Below are 17500 nucleotides of genomic sequence, written 5' to 3' on the forward strand. Positions count from 1 at the left end.
TTTCAATAATAAATTCACTATCTTAATAAAAAGAGCAAAAAATGCATGCGTTTTTGTGTGTGGTTTGAATTCCTTTTTGCAGACGTCACTTCTGAACCCACGTTTGGTTGTCTCATCGCTTGCGCGAACAAACACAAAGCATGATTCCATGATACTACATTACTCACTTTAAATGACAGCAATACAGATGAAAGCTGCACATCTCTCTGTCATGTTTATTGGAATAATTAGTCACATCTCAGCTCATCCCTTCTCGAAGAATGATTGAAAACTCTTGAAACTGGAATGGGATACTTATTCAAAAACTCCCATCTGAATGACTGAGCAACCTGACTTGGGGTTTCATGAAAAGTGACGACCGCAGGAAAACAGAAAACAAACCTAATGTTAGATGTGATAGTCAAAACCTATGAACATCTGTCAATACATTTAAAATACTAAGTTCTTGGGAAAGATAGTGATAACATTAGGAGTAAAAATTAATCCAGGCAGCACTAATATTCGTGTAGGTTTACAATTTCTGAGTTCATCATTCAGCTTTGCTATATATGACGGGAAGATAATTTGATATTTTGAGATCTTAAAGATAAAATATTGTAGCCAAAGTCGTTTTTACTCAAACGAACCCTAAACTGTAGACACTGATGAAGCCCGTGGGAGTCCTCTGTGATACTCCCTAAAAGGTCAACTGAGAAGGTTTTAGATTTCTTTATTTTTTATTTCATGGATGAAAATATAACTTAGAAGAAGTTATGACACTAAAATACACGTTTCTAGCATTTTATAGTCTTGATTTTATCTAAATAGCATGATCTCAAAAGTACCTGGTAGCAGACGAACTTTTCCATGTCGTAGTTACATTTTCCACCGCTAGGGATGTCAGTATTGCCAGCGAGTAGCAAGCAATACGGTGGGAATTTCACATCGAGTGAAGAAGATTGATAGGATTTGGATGCCCTCTCGTGTCCCAATGTGGCTACGGTACGAACCAATTCGGATATCCAAACAAGACTCAACTGACGAAGAACATGTCGAGAGTGAAGAATCTTTCGAAGATGAACGCCCAGAATGAGCAGGAAATAACCACCAACCGCACCAGACCAGACACATGATTTCGTTGGTTTTTCATCAGACGTACGGATGAAGGTTTGAAGGCATGAAATGGTAGGCCTAATACCTAGCAGACGTTGATGGGCCTGGCCCTATCTACCAGGCCCCAATATGCCCAGCAGGGCTAGTTTTGATTTTATTTTGTTGGAAAAACATCCACACGACCACCAAGATGACCACGTCCACAGGAGGTTAGCATGTTAGAAAATTTAATAAAAAATTCTTCTGCTTGTTTATAGGCCTATGGCATGAATGCCATAGGCCTAACCATGCTGACCTCCTTGCATGAATAGATGAACCATCCATGCACTGTGGACATGGTCAAACAATGATGAAGTTTCTTGTACTGAACAATGAAATTTTGGGTTATATAACCCGAAAAATAGGTGTAGCACTAGGACCACTTAGACCAATGGTAGGAACCTGCAGATAATAATTTTACGAGAGCCGGAGAATAAGCCGGAGAGTATCATTTCCTCGTCGTCCATCTTCAAAACCCAACAATATATCAACCATCATCTTAGAAGTAGCAGCAGTCTTTCATCAGGAATCATAGTTAATAATAAAGAATAAGCTTAAGGTTGTGTAATACGTGTGGACACCTCATCGGTTCGCCTGACGATGAGAATGAATTAAAATGTATCATTTTTATATTATATGATCAACTTTCCCACGCCATTTTCTCTTATAAACAATGCAGTGCATACTTTATGTTCCTGTTCATCCATGATGAAAATGCTTTGCCTCCGATCACCGTTCATTCATTTACATTTCATTGGTATCTATCAAACATCGTTTTTCTTCACAAAGTCCTAAAGGTGGCAGCCCAGTAAACAAAGGAGAAGTGGTTCTGCAGGAGTAAAAAAGGCTGAAGAAGAAAAAAAGAAATGAAGAAGGAGGAGGAGGAGAAGAAGAAGAAGAAGGAGGAGGAGGAGGAGGAGAAGAAGAAGAAGAAGGAGGAGGAGGAGAAGAAGAAGACAGATTAGGGGGAAAGAAGAAGTAGGAGTAGAGGGAAGACCAAGACTAAGGAATTAGTATACATCATTCGTCCTGAGAGAATACGGAAGAAAACTTGAAGGATACCTGATGTTCCCTCTCTTTTTTTGTTTTCATATTTCTTACCCCCTCACCTCGCCGCTGTCTTCTTCCTCATGCCGCCTCCTCCCTTGACTGATATCAGATGCCGGAATCAAGCTCTTCCTCACGTCTGCATGAAAATGTCTTCGTGCACAATTCAGGGTGGGGTCGCCATTGGGCTCTCTTTCGGTCCACAGTACGAGAAGTCTTGGTTTTGTAAACTTACAAAGGATTACAAAGGAGGAGCATGCCGACAAGAGACCTTTTGGTCCATAGCTAGGTCGGATGCGAAAACTTGATAATAATGATAAATAAATAAATAAATGAAAATAATAATAATATAAATAAATAGGTAAAGTTAAATAATAAACAAACAGGTAAATAGTAAATAATAATAAATGGACATAAATAATAATAAATAATAATCAAATGAATAATAATTAATAAACAGACAAATAATAACAAACAAATAAATAAATAATATAAAATAAATGGCAGGCATTACAGAATCTTGCTTAGATGTTTATCTAAACTAATCTCAATGTATCGAACTGAACTGCACTGCACTGCCTCTGCAGGAAGTGTATTCCATTCACTACACGGTTGGCGAAGTTGTTTCTACCCACTTCCAAATTAAATCTATTTCCTGACAGTTTGAGGCCATTATTTCTTGTCTAATTCTCATTCAGTGTGAAAATTTTATCACTTTTGACGTTGTCAATTCCCTTTAGAGTCTTAAAGACCTGTATCAAGTCACCTCTGAGTCTACGTTATTTTAGGGAAAATATGTTTTAGTCGATTTTCATATGATTTATTTTTTACCTTTAGAATCAGTCTTGTGGCTCTCCGTTGTACTTTTTTCAATCTGTCAGTGCCGTTAATGAGATTCGGTGACCATACGGAAGCAACATATTCCAAATGTGGACGAACTAAGGATTTATATAGCCGTTTGGTAGCTCGGTACTCTGACTGGAAAAGGACGCTGGTCATCCCACTGATCTGTATAACACCTGGATAGCGTATACGGGCCGTGGGCTGCCCCAGGAGTGAGGCGGGCAGGCGGGACATGGCCGCCATATTGGTAGTACCAAAACATTAGCACGTGTGAACCGCTCCGCCGGTCATGGGAGCTGTCGTGTTACTCTCGTGGCCTATGTGGCTGGTATGGGCTGCGTGATAGTGATGCGATCTGTAAATAAGTTTTCCTGTGTGGTTTATGAAACAGTACATGTCTACATGTACCGGTATTTGACCATAAAAGTAATCAAACAAGTACGCTAAAACTGACATAAACAAGAGAACATGTAGATGTTTTAACTTGTATCCACTGATCTGCATAACAATATAGATCAGTGGTTGTATCCTATGTATCCTATGTACATTATTTTGTGCGAAGCATAAATTAGGCCTTCACATATGTGTGTGTGAGTGTGACCACATGTTATAATCTCAATCTCTCGAATCTTGACAAGCAGTCATCTTCGGCGTTTTTCGAAATCTAGTCATCTGGTCATTGAAATGCACACAGTTAATTGCTGGATTACAATTACTTTATTTACACAACTAACTACACATGTATTTCAACAAACAAATTTCACCTGTTACTAAACATACACGTATCCACAATATTCCAAGAAACCTCCAGTGAATCTTTACAGAACAAAACCTACATTAGTATTTATTGTGAATATTGCAATTGTATCGTGTACAGCACATTACAGGTGCCTTAAATATTGGACGATAGTGATATACATGGATATGCATCGGTGCTTTTGAAACAATATATTTCACATCGATCCTGAAACAGAAACTTTGACACGGAAATCGTTCAGTAAAAAGAATGTACATACATCAGTTACAATAGTACTAGTGGTTCATATTCATTAAATAGAAACGAAGACACATACCCGCTATGTTTGGTCCTGAAAAATCATACTCTTCCGTAACAGTAGTTGAGACCGGTAGATGGATAAATTCTTATGAGTTGAAACATAATAGTACATGGGGTGGGGGGTGTCGAATTTCACCTGAAAAAAACGTTACATAATTTTTGAACGGGCCCCGAATAGTAATTCAGCCCATCTAATATGAATTCCTCACACTTCACAATATAGAAAAAGCCTACACATGTTATCAGGAAAAACAACTGGTTCTATACAGCTACACAGCTCTGGACAGCGTTTGAGCCTTATAAGATATTTGAAATGATAAATATTTATCCTGCTATTGCCACGATTACATTCGTGACAAATGGGTTGCTGCTAGATCTATTTCTTACAGATAATAAATACATAGCATTAACATGACAACACCTAACAAAACAGTTGGTGGGCAACATTTTATGGCTCCTGATGGCTGCATCATTTATTGATGGGTATAGGGATGTTTTGGGGTAATAAAATCTTAATTTACTTACGAGTGGAAGGACTGCTCACATCCACCTTTTCTCCGGTTGGTGCAGTTGAATGCAGCACAAGTTGGCATTGTAAAATTATCGTTAAATATGTAAAACACACCAGTATATAGGAGCGAAAGCTGCCGAGAACTGTAAGGGACGCTATCAATGCTATCAGTCAATCGCGTGGCGTGGGTTTGTTTTGGTACTACCAACATGGCTGCCGCCGACCTTATAATCAGGACACCGATCCGTGATCCAGTTATTTTTAGATCAGTGGGTCATCCATGTCTAAAAAGGAAAGGGGGATTGACAAGACTGCAGCATTCACTGCGGCATTACATTGATCAGTGTGCCGGGCAAGGTACTTGCCCATCTGTTTCTAGTACGAGTTTACTCCCATCTGCTAAAGTTCCATGCAATTCACTACCGATAAACCGAAGACGGCGTTCCCCCCCCCGCGGATCCGCCCCTCCCACGCTACCATGTCCGTCAACTGCAGGGACCCCATTGGGAAAAGATAATTCACTGCGTATGGACATCACCGCTGCGTTGTCTCACCCTGGATTCTCGAAGCTCTCAGCCGCAATTACCCTAGACACTAGCTCTGATTGTCGTGCTGCCGTAATTTTTGCGAAGCCCTGCTACCCGAGCCAATTCCCCCTTATTCGCGGAATCTCGCTCTGGCAGGTAATGCCCCGCATAACTCTCCCTGCACGATTAGCGTAGCCCTTGCGGTTCTTTTAAAAATCGCTTTTACGGCGAGAGAGGGGGGAACCCTTACATCAAGAATATAGCCCGGTCTCGCACAATCTCGTGCACCCGAGCCTCGTTATTTCGTTAACTGTTTACAGATAGACAGGATAAGACACAGTACGAACGCACTAGGTAACGCCCGCGATCCCTCGCCCTTAGATACCCTCCCTCCCTCCTCCTCCTCCTCCTTCACTGTCTCCTCCGGGGAATCGTCACGCATAACCTGGACACCGTCACTTCAGTTTTATGTGTAATGTTTGAAGTTATTCCATCCATTATTGACGCAACTGAGATGGATCTCCACTGAGGCCCCCTGAGGGACCACACAGCCTATGTACCACACCACGGTGGCTTAATTCTGCTTGGTAAGGTTGTATGTGTGTATATGGCTAGAAGTGCATGTAAAGTGATTTTTGTAATGATGGAATGGCTGTGGTTGTGAATGATGTCTGAAATAGTTGTAATCAGCTCCATCATACTAACTAGGTGCCACATATGCAACACTGATCTACCCCACTTCTGATGTCCGCCGTTGTTTAGAGGTGGATTATGACACTATTTTTTGCAATTACCGGGGATCGATCCCGAGTGCATTCCGATGCAGAAACGTTAATCACTGTGTAGACGATATCAGACTGCAGCAAAGTGTGGGTCCGGCTGGGTGCAGGTCATGCAATGCAAGAAAATGTAAAAATAAAAACAATAATTGATAAGAAAACAAATAAATGAGTAAATAATAGATAAATGTATAAACAAATAAAAATGAGTAAATGAATACATAGACAAATAAATAAATAAATAAGTAAATAAATAGAAACTGAAAAAATATACTAATAGAAAAAAACTTATTACAATTGCTTTAGTTTAGCAGAGCCCCTAACATGTTTGTTTAACAAATGGGGTTGAGAGGAAGGTAGCATTCAACATGATCTGGATAAAGTTGGCCTAAAAGGACAAACATAATTTGCATAATGCGAGATCAAAAACCAATACTGGTATATGAAAAACCTCAAATCATTCTGTGCACTGTGCAACACGACTGAAATATCGTCTATAATGACCTTAAAGTTTATATATAAAAGAATTCTAGATCGTTTTAATTATTAATGGAAGTTGAAAAGGAGGTACAAAGTGTAGGAGTGTTGAGCGACGGAGAAGGGAGACACCACGTATATATGTAGCCTAAGCACCTTAGGCCAAGTAAAAGTCTGTGGCGTGTCATACTAACCAGACGTTACGAATACTGCTGCCAGCACTCTCGACAACACAAAATACGAGTATAAAAAAGCATATACAGGTACAGTAGAAATATCTTTTTGTATACGTATTGGTAGATCACATGCTACAGATGTGTATAATGATTATACACACACAGGTGTGTGTAAAGAGATGGAACTGCAATATTCTGTCATTAGACATTCGAACGACTTCGCCCTCCTCCCGAGCATGAAACCTGTTATATATATATGTATATATATATATATATATATATATATATATATATATATATATATATATATATATATATATATATATATATATATATATAAAAAGGAGGAGCCAAGCGGAGAACCTCGGGACCCATAATAACTTAAGTAGGGAGGAGACTGCGAGAGACGGCAGTTCCATGTCTCTTACCCCCTTTCATCCCTATCCATAAAGATATTTAATCTTCTCTTAAAACAACCAATTGTTTCAGAGTTCACTACATTGTTACTAAGTCGTTCGTTAACCATTCTATTGGTAAACCAGTTCTTGCCTATTTCCTTCTTAAACCTAAATTTCTCCACGGGTGGCATCCTTTTGCATTCTCTAAACCTTATTCTTATTTTTACATAACGTTAGTAAGGATGTTGCGTTTCACGGTCAGATGAACTGAAAACCTCAAAATATGTCAAGACATATTTTGAAATTCAGTATAGAATTATGGTCTGATAAAGGACTATCTTCAGGTTTTAGCGAAAATGCTTTGAGTTATAAAGGACCCAGGACTGAAGATCAAGACTGTTCCCTCTTCACAATGGAATGCCCCCACTTTTTTTTTTTTTTTCTTTTTTTACTGAGCACCTACCTTTGTCTGTGTACATATTTGTTTTCCCATGGTTACTACTCCTTAATTTTACTTTTAATTTGTTTATCTGTTTATCTATTAATTTATTTATTTATCTATTATATATTCATAATACATATTTATCTATTTATTAATTGATTTATTTGTTTTTCTGTTCATCAATTTATCTATATATTAATTTATCTACTTATCTATTATTTATACATTTGTATATTTATTTATCTACCTACTTATCTATTTATCTATCTATTCATTTATTTGTTTGATTACTTATCTGTTCGTTTCTCTTTATTTATTTATCTATTTATCTACTCATTTACATATTTGTCCATTTATTCATTTACTTAATCTATCTCTTGCCCTCCTTACCACTTTCACTCACCTTTCTCCACTGTTAGTCCTCTTGCCTCCAATCATCAACTTATTCAAGTTCTTCAGTATTATCTTATGTATAGGAGGGGCAATTAAAGTTAGAGGGTTTTCTTCCTTTTTCTGTTAATTCTTATACAGCGTGCATCTCTGAGATACACTAAAGAAATACCCCGAGAACACGTAAGCGAGGTCCTAAGTGAGCTTTGCAGTGACGTAGTGATTTTTTTTTAAGTCCAATGGTCTTTAACTTTATATTTAAGATCCTCCCCAAAGAGCGTAATCTTACAATCGTGAACCAATTAAATTTTCTCCTCCACCCTTTCCCCAATCAGATTCGTTGTTACAAGTCTATATGCAATATTGTTTACTTAAGCAATCTCGAATATCTGCATATCTCACCTAGGTTACAAATACTACAAGTCAGCAATGGGCTCCCGGTCATTGTTTATAAATACGGGGGAGAGCAAACTTATGCAACTCCTCGCCTGCGGACTGTGTTGTTTATAAACAATTAAATTATAAAAATGTAACACCCGTCTTCTAACCCTCTTTCTACCAACTTATCTATTAGCCTCGTACATATCTATCAATTCATATTTTTTCTTTGTGCTCTCACTTCAAGTGTTGTAAACCTGCCAACGAATTCCTTGCAAAGAACTAACCTTTTCTACAAATATCCTAGAAGACATAAAGGATGGGACCCTCTCTGGACGAAGTACTTGCCAAGGCTTCCATCAACAAGGCCCTCATCGAGGATCCAAGGCATTTCAGGTGTGAAATGAATTATACTAGTTCTTGTGGCATCTATTTATAATTTCATACCACACAACAGCTATGGCCTTACGATAAACTAAACTTCAACAAGACTCACCTTAATTGAAACACTTAATCACAGTTTAAGATATATTCTTACGCAACATACATTCTTATACACCATATAGTTTGGAGAAATCACATTAACGAGGACAGAATTAATATTTAAGACAAATAGCACAACCCGATCTATTTTCATATTTTCTCTGTCTATATATCTCTTGCAACGCCCGCAACCCACGGTCACAGCTGAAAAGGTAAGACTGGTGTTTACGCATGCGCCCATGGAGCGAGATTGATTCTACCTATGTTCTCAAACTACTGGAAACTGAACTACTCTGTATTTATAAAATTTCAGAGCTTTAATCTTCTATATTCTTTTTTGTGGATTTAAAACTAAACGGTGCAGAAACTTGTCTCGAAATTTTCATGATCCAGTTTAATCTAAAATAATGTCCTTAATCAGCTAAGATGAATAAGTGAAAAGAGTTCAAATGAAGGTTGTAGTGACCCTATTTTTCCAGTTTTCCAGAGGCGCCACATTTGATCGTGACTTTGGAGGAATGGTTTCCTCACGTGAAGCTGGCCGTCGATCCGAGCGGAAACTTCACTGCAAGTGGACCCATGCTCGAACTCCTCGACCTTCTGGCCAAGTCCCTCAACTTCAAGTGGGTGGCGTCACGAAACCGTGTCTCTGCTTACATTGACCACATTCATTCAAGAAATGTCCAAAATATGACAGATGAATCAGATCATCCTTCCCTAATTAAAACAATGAGCTTATGTTCCAGTAATCTTTGAAAAGTAAATCAGAGCAGTCTCTATGTGTATAAAAAGATTCACTGTCCTACAAACATCTAAAGTAATTTTCTACTCATGAATTTTGCTCTACTATCCTCTGCTTTCTATTTTCACCCTTCTTATACTCTTTCTATCACCCTTCTTTATTATGTCCTCGATCTCACTTTTTCCCTTTAGTTTTCAGCGCAATCCTTGCCAAAAGGAATATTATTTACTCTTTCCCACCACACAATTTGTTTATCCCCTTCATTTTTGTATAATTTATCTCACTCTGCACCCGTTCATTATTTTATCTGATTAAGCTTGTCACACACGTAGGCAGGCGGGCAGTATGAATATTGTTGATAAACTCGCATTAAATCCTAGTGTCGTCGCCAAAACCACACACATTTGTCTTGAGGACAGACATCAAACTGTCAAATCCTGCATGTATGGAGACATTAAAACAGAGATTTCTCAGTTCCCTTCCTAGACTGAAGTTGGACAAACTCATCGGTTGCCTTTATTTAAACGACAAAGTGGTTTATCATTAATGCTGCCACGATTAAAAAAAAAAAAAAATGGAACTCAGAGTGGACAAAACCATGGATAAAATAAAAGACAAGCTGTCTCAAAGGATGATGCTACATAAACAGAGAGAAAACAAATTATCACCTTTATAACCTCTTAAAGATCACTGATGTATTCAAGTGTTTCTTAAATCTGGTTTTCAAAAGTGTCTGCCTAATATTCCTTTTGTAGGTACTCGCTGGTGAGGCCGCCGGATGGAGCCTGGGGTGTCACGCACGGCGATGGCAAGTTCAATGGCATGGTGGGCCAAATACAGCGCAAGGTAGGTTCCCCAGAATCTTCGATCGAATAAAGAAAATTCAATTAAGCAATCGACATGCTCAGCAGCCCCTATTTCAAAATTATTCTTGAATTTGAAGACATTAGCGATTTACAAGACTAAAATTGTATTTACCTAATTGTGTCCAATCAGTTCATAAGGATTGTTTCTTCTATTTGATTACACAAAGTAACGCATCTATACGGAAAGCTATATCTTTTAACGAATCCGTCAGTCGATTATGTAGTTGCATTTGCCATTTAAGATTTTAAGGTAAACGGAATTATAAATTGAAAAATCAAACTGAGAATGAAATAGCTTTATTGCCTGTTAAATGTGTGTGTATATATATATATATATATATATATATATATATATATATATATATAAATATATATATATATATGTATATATATATATATATATATGTACATATATATATGTATATATATATATATATATATATATATATATATATATATATATATATATATATACATATATCAAGGACTACTATTACACAGGACATGCGCACCCAGATCCCTGGGTCCGCTAGCGGAGGCCATTGCTTTCTTTGTAACCTAACATTTTATATTGGACAAATATATCAAAACTAGAAACCTAACATTGTATATAGGACAAATATATCAACTATTGACTTATTCAATGCAGTGTAAGTTAATATAAACTTTTATAGTGAAATAAGAAACTATTTTTAAGGCACTGTTATGCTTTGAAATGCCAATTTTAGCCGGACTTAACAGGTATTATTGTATGAGGTTAGTGGACACCAGGGTTGGCGATTTTTTTTTTTTTTTTTTTATCTTTTTAAAAAATATAAAAAATCAGATTTATTTGATTTAAATAGATTTTTTTTTTTTTGTAGATTTTAAATATTGTGGGATTGCTATCTGATATGCGATCTGATTGCTAAAGGACATTTTTAGCATATCAATATAAGGAGCAGTGTTATATAGACTTGCCACAAGTATACAAGGAACTGTATAAGCCGTATGTGAGGACGGTATGCTCAGGTTCACTCGATTCCTCCAAGAGTTTTCTCATCTTGGTGACATTTGCTGCATTGTCTGTTACAATACTTCCAATGTGACAACCAAAATCTTGTTCAGCCTTCTTGATCGAACTTTGTACAAGTTGTAGAAGATATTCAGCAGTGTGAGGTTTCCTTGATGTGTCTATTGTGTCAACTAAATAAATCTGACCAGTGGATGTTGTTAGAATGACACATATTATGGACTCATTATGGATGTTAGACCACCCATCAATTGAAAGACATACAGTTTCATTATTCAGGTCATCTGCACACTTTTTATATTCCTTTTCATACACAAGATCCAAGTGCTTATCCGCAATATCTTTTCTGGATGGAGGAATATAACCTGGCCTCAGGTTCTGAACCATCTTGAGAAACTGAGGATGCTGAACAAGACGAAATGGTGAATTTGTAGCAAATATAATTCTTGCAACTTCTTTGTCGAGATTTTCCTTTTAAGAGGCTGAATTTTTTTATGATAAATCTCTCCAGAGATGTTGATGACTTTCTTTTAGATGAAAATCATTTAGCAGAAGTGGCGCCTGTGGAGGAGTCTGATAGTGACATTTTTAATGGTGGAGTCAGGTTTGCAGATAATTCAAGTGGAGCCGATGATGAAGGGATTGAAGCTGTTGATACAGATCCTGAAATGGAAACAGAAAAATTTAGTATATTGCATAATTTATAAATGAATAAATAAATGAATGAATACAGTGTGATTTAGGCTACTTTAGAGTACAGTAGTTATCTTTTTAGATAATGATCATATTCACACAAGCCACTAAATTAATTGGAAATAATTAACAGGATACGAAATAGGTGGGCTTGGAATTCAGCCCACACAGGATTCAGTCCACTTTTAAATTCACTAAAAATAATGGGTTAGTTGGGTTAGGTTAGGCTAAATCCCTTTGGGCTGAATCCCATGTGGGCTGAATTCCAATGGAACCTATGAAATATATTACACAATGTTGAATGAAATTAATAACAATCATCTAGGCCCCAAAGTTGAGTGGATACACTATATTATAGTTATATAGTCATTACCAAAATTTAGAAGTAATGAAGTTGAAGTATCATTTCTTTAGGCCTTCGCATTTTTATTGCACATGCTCTCCATTGTTCACCAAATTTATATAGTTGTGTATGAAAAGGGAGAACACAATATAAGTAAAATTATTTACCTGGGTCATCAATTTCTACTTCTGTATGCCCTGTAGATCCTGGCTGCAGTCTTTGCATTTAGCTCGGTACCCTTTGCCAGAAGTTGTTGGTAGTTTTTTCAAAATAATTCCGGACAGAATAATTTTTTCTCCCTGAAGGAACCACTCTGCCAGGTCCAGAAGACATCCTTCCTGGTTGATTCCAAAGCAGCAACTGACTCAGTGAGAAGCTGCTTACCTAGAACAAGTTTCAAAAAGAATCTTGTTGAAACTTATTGTGGGCTGCACAGTGATATACCGTTCCTTGTATAATTGTGGCAAGTCTATATAACACTGCTCCTTATATTGATATGCTAAAAATGTCCTTTAGCAATCAGATCGCATATCAGATAGCAATCCCAAAATATTTAAAATCTATAAAAAATATATATATATTTAAATCAAATTAATCTGATTTAGATAAAAAATTGCCTTGGATTTAGTACGTTGTTTTTCCAAATGCCTTACCCATCTAATTTTGATAATTTTTTCACAAATTTTAGCTATCGTACCTGTAAGAGAGACCGGTCTATAGATAGTAGGGTCTTCCATGTTTCCCCCTTTATATATTGGTACTATATTTGCTCTTTTCCAATCTTCTGGAACTTTTCCTTCTTTTAATGAACTACTTATTAGACTATGTATTTTATCTGTTAGTTCGTTCCTGCATTCTCTCAAAATCCAGTCTGCCATTTCATCTGGTCCATGCAATTTTCTGACATCGAGATTACTCAAGTGATTCGTTATTTCTTTCCTTGTTACTTCTATCTCTTTCATAGGGGGGACTTTCTCCTCCCACTCGACATCTCTAAGTTGTATGTTCTCCCTTGTAAACACTAATTTAAACTTCTTGTTCATAATTTCTGCCATTTCTATTTCCTCTGTGTATTCAACTCCTTGTCGTAGTTTTACAAATTCTTGTTTGTTTTTTAGTTTGTCGTTTACAAATCTATAAAATAGTTTTGGTTGATCTTTACATTTTTCTATGACATCCTTTACGTATTTTCTCTTTTATTTTCTGCGCACTTGTACATATTCATTTCTATAACTAGTATACATTTTCCATTTTTCAGGTCTTTTGTCTTTCTTCCTTTTTATCTAAGCTTTATCCCTTTTGTCTTTTAACTCCCTACATCTTTTGTTGTACCAACATTCTACATATCCTTTTTTCTTGTTTTTGTCATACTTTTCCACTCCTTCCGTATAAACTTTTGTCAAAATATTACATTTCTCTTCTACTTTACCAGTCTGCTTTTTTTTTTTTTTTAATTATCTTATTCGATAAAAAAAAAATCATACATCAATCTTCCCTTTCTATATTGTTCGTTTTTTTTCCGTTTTTTTCCTCATTTAGTTCTAGTTCAACCAATATGTGGTCATTTTTACTTAGTGGTGTCTTCTATTCAATCTTGTCCACTATTTCGGGTTCTGATGTGATTATTAGGTCCAGTCACGATGGTTATTCCTCATTCATATACCTAGTATTCTCTTGTATCCATTGCGTCATTGTATGTTCTATAATCATATCAAGTAGTACATTTCCCCATAGGTCGTCTCCACCTTTCACTGTCATCTCTTCCCAGCAGATTTCTTTACAATTAAAATCACCTATTATAACTATTCTTCCTCCATCTTCCATTATCTTATTTAGTGTTGTCCTTGTGTCATCTACCATATTCTTGTGTTCTCTCTCATCCCACGAAGCCGTTTTAGGAGACACATAATTTACCACAAACTTCCTGCTCTACTTGTCCCTGTCCTTCACTTCCATCATAATCATCTCTACTCTATTCTTTCCATATGTGACATTCCTCACATTTATATCCTTCTTAGTCAGGAACATAACTCCATTCCCTTGTTTTACCTCTGTTTCTAATTCAATCATTATATGCGCCATGTCCTACACTGTTGGATGGTAATGGACCTTTTCAATTTTGTCTCTACAATTCCCTTTATGTCCGGTTCTTTTTCCTTCAGGGAATCATTCAGTTTATTCAAGCCTGTTATTAAGCCATCTATATTTGTGAAAGAAACTTGTAATTTTCTGTTACCCCATCGTGTTTTCTGTTTCCCTTCCGTTTTTCTTTACTATGAACCATTTCCTCACTTTCATATCCACTACTCTCCAATAGAATTTCTTTTTGACTCTGTTTTCTGTTTTTTTCCTTAGCTTCTATTCTTTTTGTTTTCTCTTCCTCTCTTTCCTCTTTATTCATCTCTCTTTTTATCCATACCTGTTTATACTGATCACTTTTTGCTAGTTTCCCTGTTTTTGATAAGATATTCTCTGCTGTCGTTTGTGACCTGAATTTAACCTTAATTGGTCTGGTCTTGTCTATATTGTATTTCCCTAGTCTATATATTTCTTCAATTTCTTTCCCTATTTCTTGTTCATCTTCTTGAACTACTTTTAATACCTTGTTTACTTTTTCCTTCTCCTCCTTTACTCTTGTAGTCCTATTTGGATTATGCTTCTCTTCCATTCCTAATATAATTATACATTTCTTTTTATCTGCTAAGTCTCTTACTATATTCTCCTTCTCTCTCGTCACTTTAATAACTGTGTCCTTAGTTTGTTCTTTCATCTTTCAGTTTTATTATTCTCTTGAACTTTTTTCAACCACTTACCTCTTTTGCTATGGACTCTTTATTCTTTTTATTATTCCTCTTTAATTCCTCATTCTCATCCTTTGTCTTAACTGTCTTTTTAATTATTCTACTTATTTTGGTTTTGATTCTCCTTCTTTAGTTTTTCCAGTTTATCAACTCTTTGTCTAATAAGCGTTAGTTGGTTAAACCTAATTTTCCATGCTTCGTCCATTTTTTTTAGTTTCTCCTCTAGACTTACTAGTCGGGGGAGGTTGTTATCTCTTCCCTCATTAAATCCATAGAAGTAATTATCTCCTCTTTCCATTGAGCTGCTATTATCTATATTTCTACTTTTAATGCCTCTGATCACCTGTTCGACCTCGTCTGTGTCATCTGCACACCTTTTGTTGACACCCCTTCTGACGTTCGGGGTCCGTTCGTCCCCTTCCTCATTTTCTTCTATTTTACGCAATAATGTCTCCCCTTCTCCTGTTTCTTCAGCTGCCCACTACACCACGAGCTTTCCCCTTCCCTACTAATACAACACGTAAATTGCGGTTTTTTCAGGAGTTCCAATCTTTGCTGTGAATCCGACGTGTGTATGTGTACACACACACACACACACACACACACACACACACACACACACACACACACACACACACACACACACACATATATATATATATACATATATATATATATATATATATATATATATATATACACACACACACACACCCACACATATATATATATATACATATATAATATATACATATATATATATATATATATATATATATATATATATATAGGATAGGCTTGTAAATCTTAATGATTACAAAAGCTATGTCGATAGAGAAGAAATCTCTGCAGGACCCACTGGTAACTGGCACGTCCCTGATGGTAAACAGGGAAACTCCTCATAGATATATGGGGTACCGTCATAATGACTGCGTGGATCATTGGGCACCCTATAGATAGGGCCTCCCCGAAAATAATCAATAAGGTGACGCTAGAGAAATATCTCACCAGAAACCAGTTGGCAGGGAGGTGAGATTACTGTCAAAACCCCTTAATAGCAAACATGAACATGAATAGTACAACCAAAACCAAACCGGGCGTTCCTGTTGGATCATCGTCTCCTAAAGGTCCAACCCCATTGCCTCATGTGCTTACGGGCAGTGTGCCACCGAATGTGAGTAAGCACTGTCCAAGCAGATCCAAGTCTTGGACATTAAACAACATGAAGAAAATGAAGATCTATACTTACAACGTAAGAACTCTCAGAAGACCACAGGCTGGAGAGTTTAATGGAAGAACTAGACAACATCAAGTGGGACATCGTAGGACTGAGCGAAGTCCGAAGAGCGAAAGAAAAGCTGATACAATTACAAGATAGTCACCACCTGTTCTACTATAGAGGTAAGGACAAAGAAAGATCCAGTGGAGTAGGATTCTTGATAAACCGAGAAGTTGCTGGTAACGTAGTCAAGTTCAGTAGTTTATCAGACAGGGTAGCTTGGATTGTGATTAGACTGTGTAAAAGGTACACTCTAAAATAGTTCAGGTTTATGCACCAACTTCACAGAGTTCAGATGATGAAATTGAGTCCTTCTATGATGATTTAAGTCAGGTAATGGATAAAGAAAAAAACAAGTACACGTTGGTAACAGGCGACTTTAATGCTAAAGTGGGGAAGAAGATGGGAGATGAGTCGTGCATTGGGAAGTTTGGAGTAGGTGAAAGGAATGACAGAGGCAAGATGTTAGTCAATTTTGCAGAGAACTACAACATGAGGAAAATAAACAAACACTTTCTTCCAAAATCGTGTAGGTCGCAAATGGACCTGGAGAGGTCCAAATGGAACAACAAAGAACGAATTAGACTTCATATTAGGACACTAGAGCAAGAGCGTTAGCAATGTTACGGTCATAAAATAAAGTCAACATAGGTAGTGACCATAGAATGGTAGGTTGCACAGCTATATTCAGTTTCAGAGCCGAAAGAAATAAACTAATTTATAACAGAAAATCAGCCTTGCAAAGATTAAGGAAAATAATAAGAAATTTCAATTAGAAACTAAAAATGAAGCTCTAAGAACTAATGAGGACACAGTTGAGGATATGAATTAGAATTTAGTGAATATCATTACGGAATCGGCAGAGAAAGTAGGAAATACAAAAAGTATTAGAGAAAACAAATACTCCAAAGCTACAAATGACCTAATTAAAAGAAGGAGGACCATGCAGATTAAAAGCAGGAGAGACGAAATAGAAAGAGTAGAACTAAACAAGCTTATCAACAAAAGGCAGAGATCAGAGAAAAGAAAGAGAAACATGGATGAAATAGAGGAAACTATTCAGAAAGGTAAAAGTATAAAAGGGGCCGAGCGCAGACATGCTTTAGGAAGACAGCAAATTATATG

The 17500-nt window shown here is 36.7% G+C and overlaps 1 protein-coding gene across 4 annotated transcripts in view; it reads left to right on the plus strand.

Annotated features, from left to right (window-relative positions):
- Nucleotides 1-7617: 7617 nt before the first annotated feature.
- LOC143027250 (glutamate receptor U1-like) overlaps nucleotides 7618-17500 on the plus strand; it is a 36334-nt gene continuing 26451 nt past the window's right edge. The window contains exons 1-3 of one of the 4 annotated variants that reach the window (XM_076188544.1): nucleotides 7618-8552; nucleotides 9119-9262; nucleotides 10137-10227. In XM_076188544.1, the coding sequence (XP_076044659.1) occupies nucleotides 8476-8552; nucleotides 9119-9262; nucleotides 10137-10227 (312 nt within the window). In that variant the 5' untranslated portion in view covers nucleotides 7618-8475. Of the gene's footprint in view, nucleotides 8553-9118; nucleotides 9263-10136; nucleotides 10228-17500 lie in introns of those variants that run through there. The other 3 variants (XM_076188543.1, XM_076188542.1, XM_076188545.1) reach the window with 3 other exon arrangements.

The sequence above is a fragment of the Oratosquilla oratoria genome, chromosome 7 (assembly GCF_046742065.1).
Source record: "Oratosquilla oratoria isolate Oo_2021 chromosome 7, ASM4674206v1, whole genome shotgun sequence".
Lineage (NCBI taxonomy): Eukaryota > Metazoa > Arthropoda > Malacostraca > Stomatopoda > Squillidae > Oratosquilla > Oratosquilla oratoria.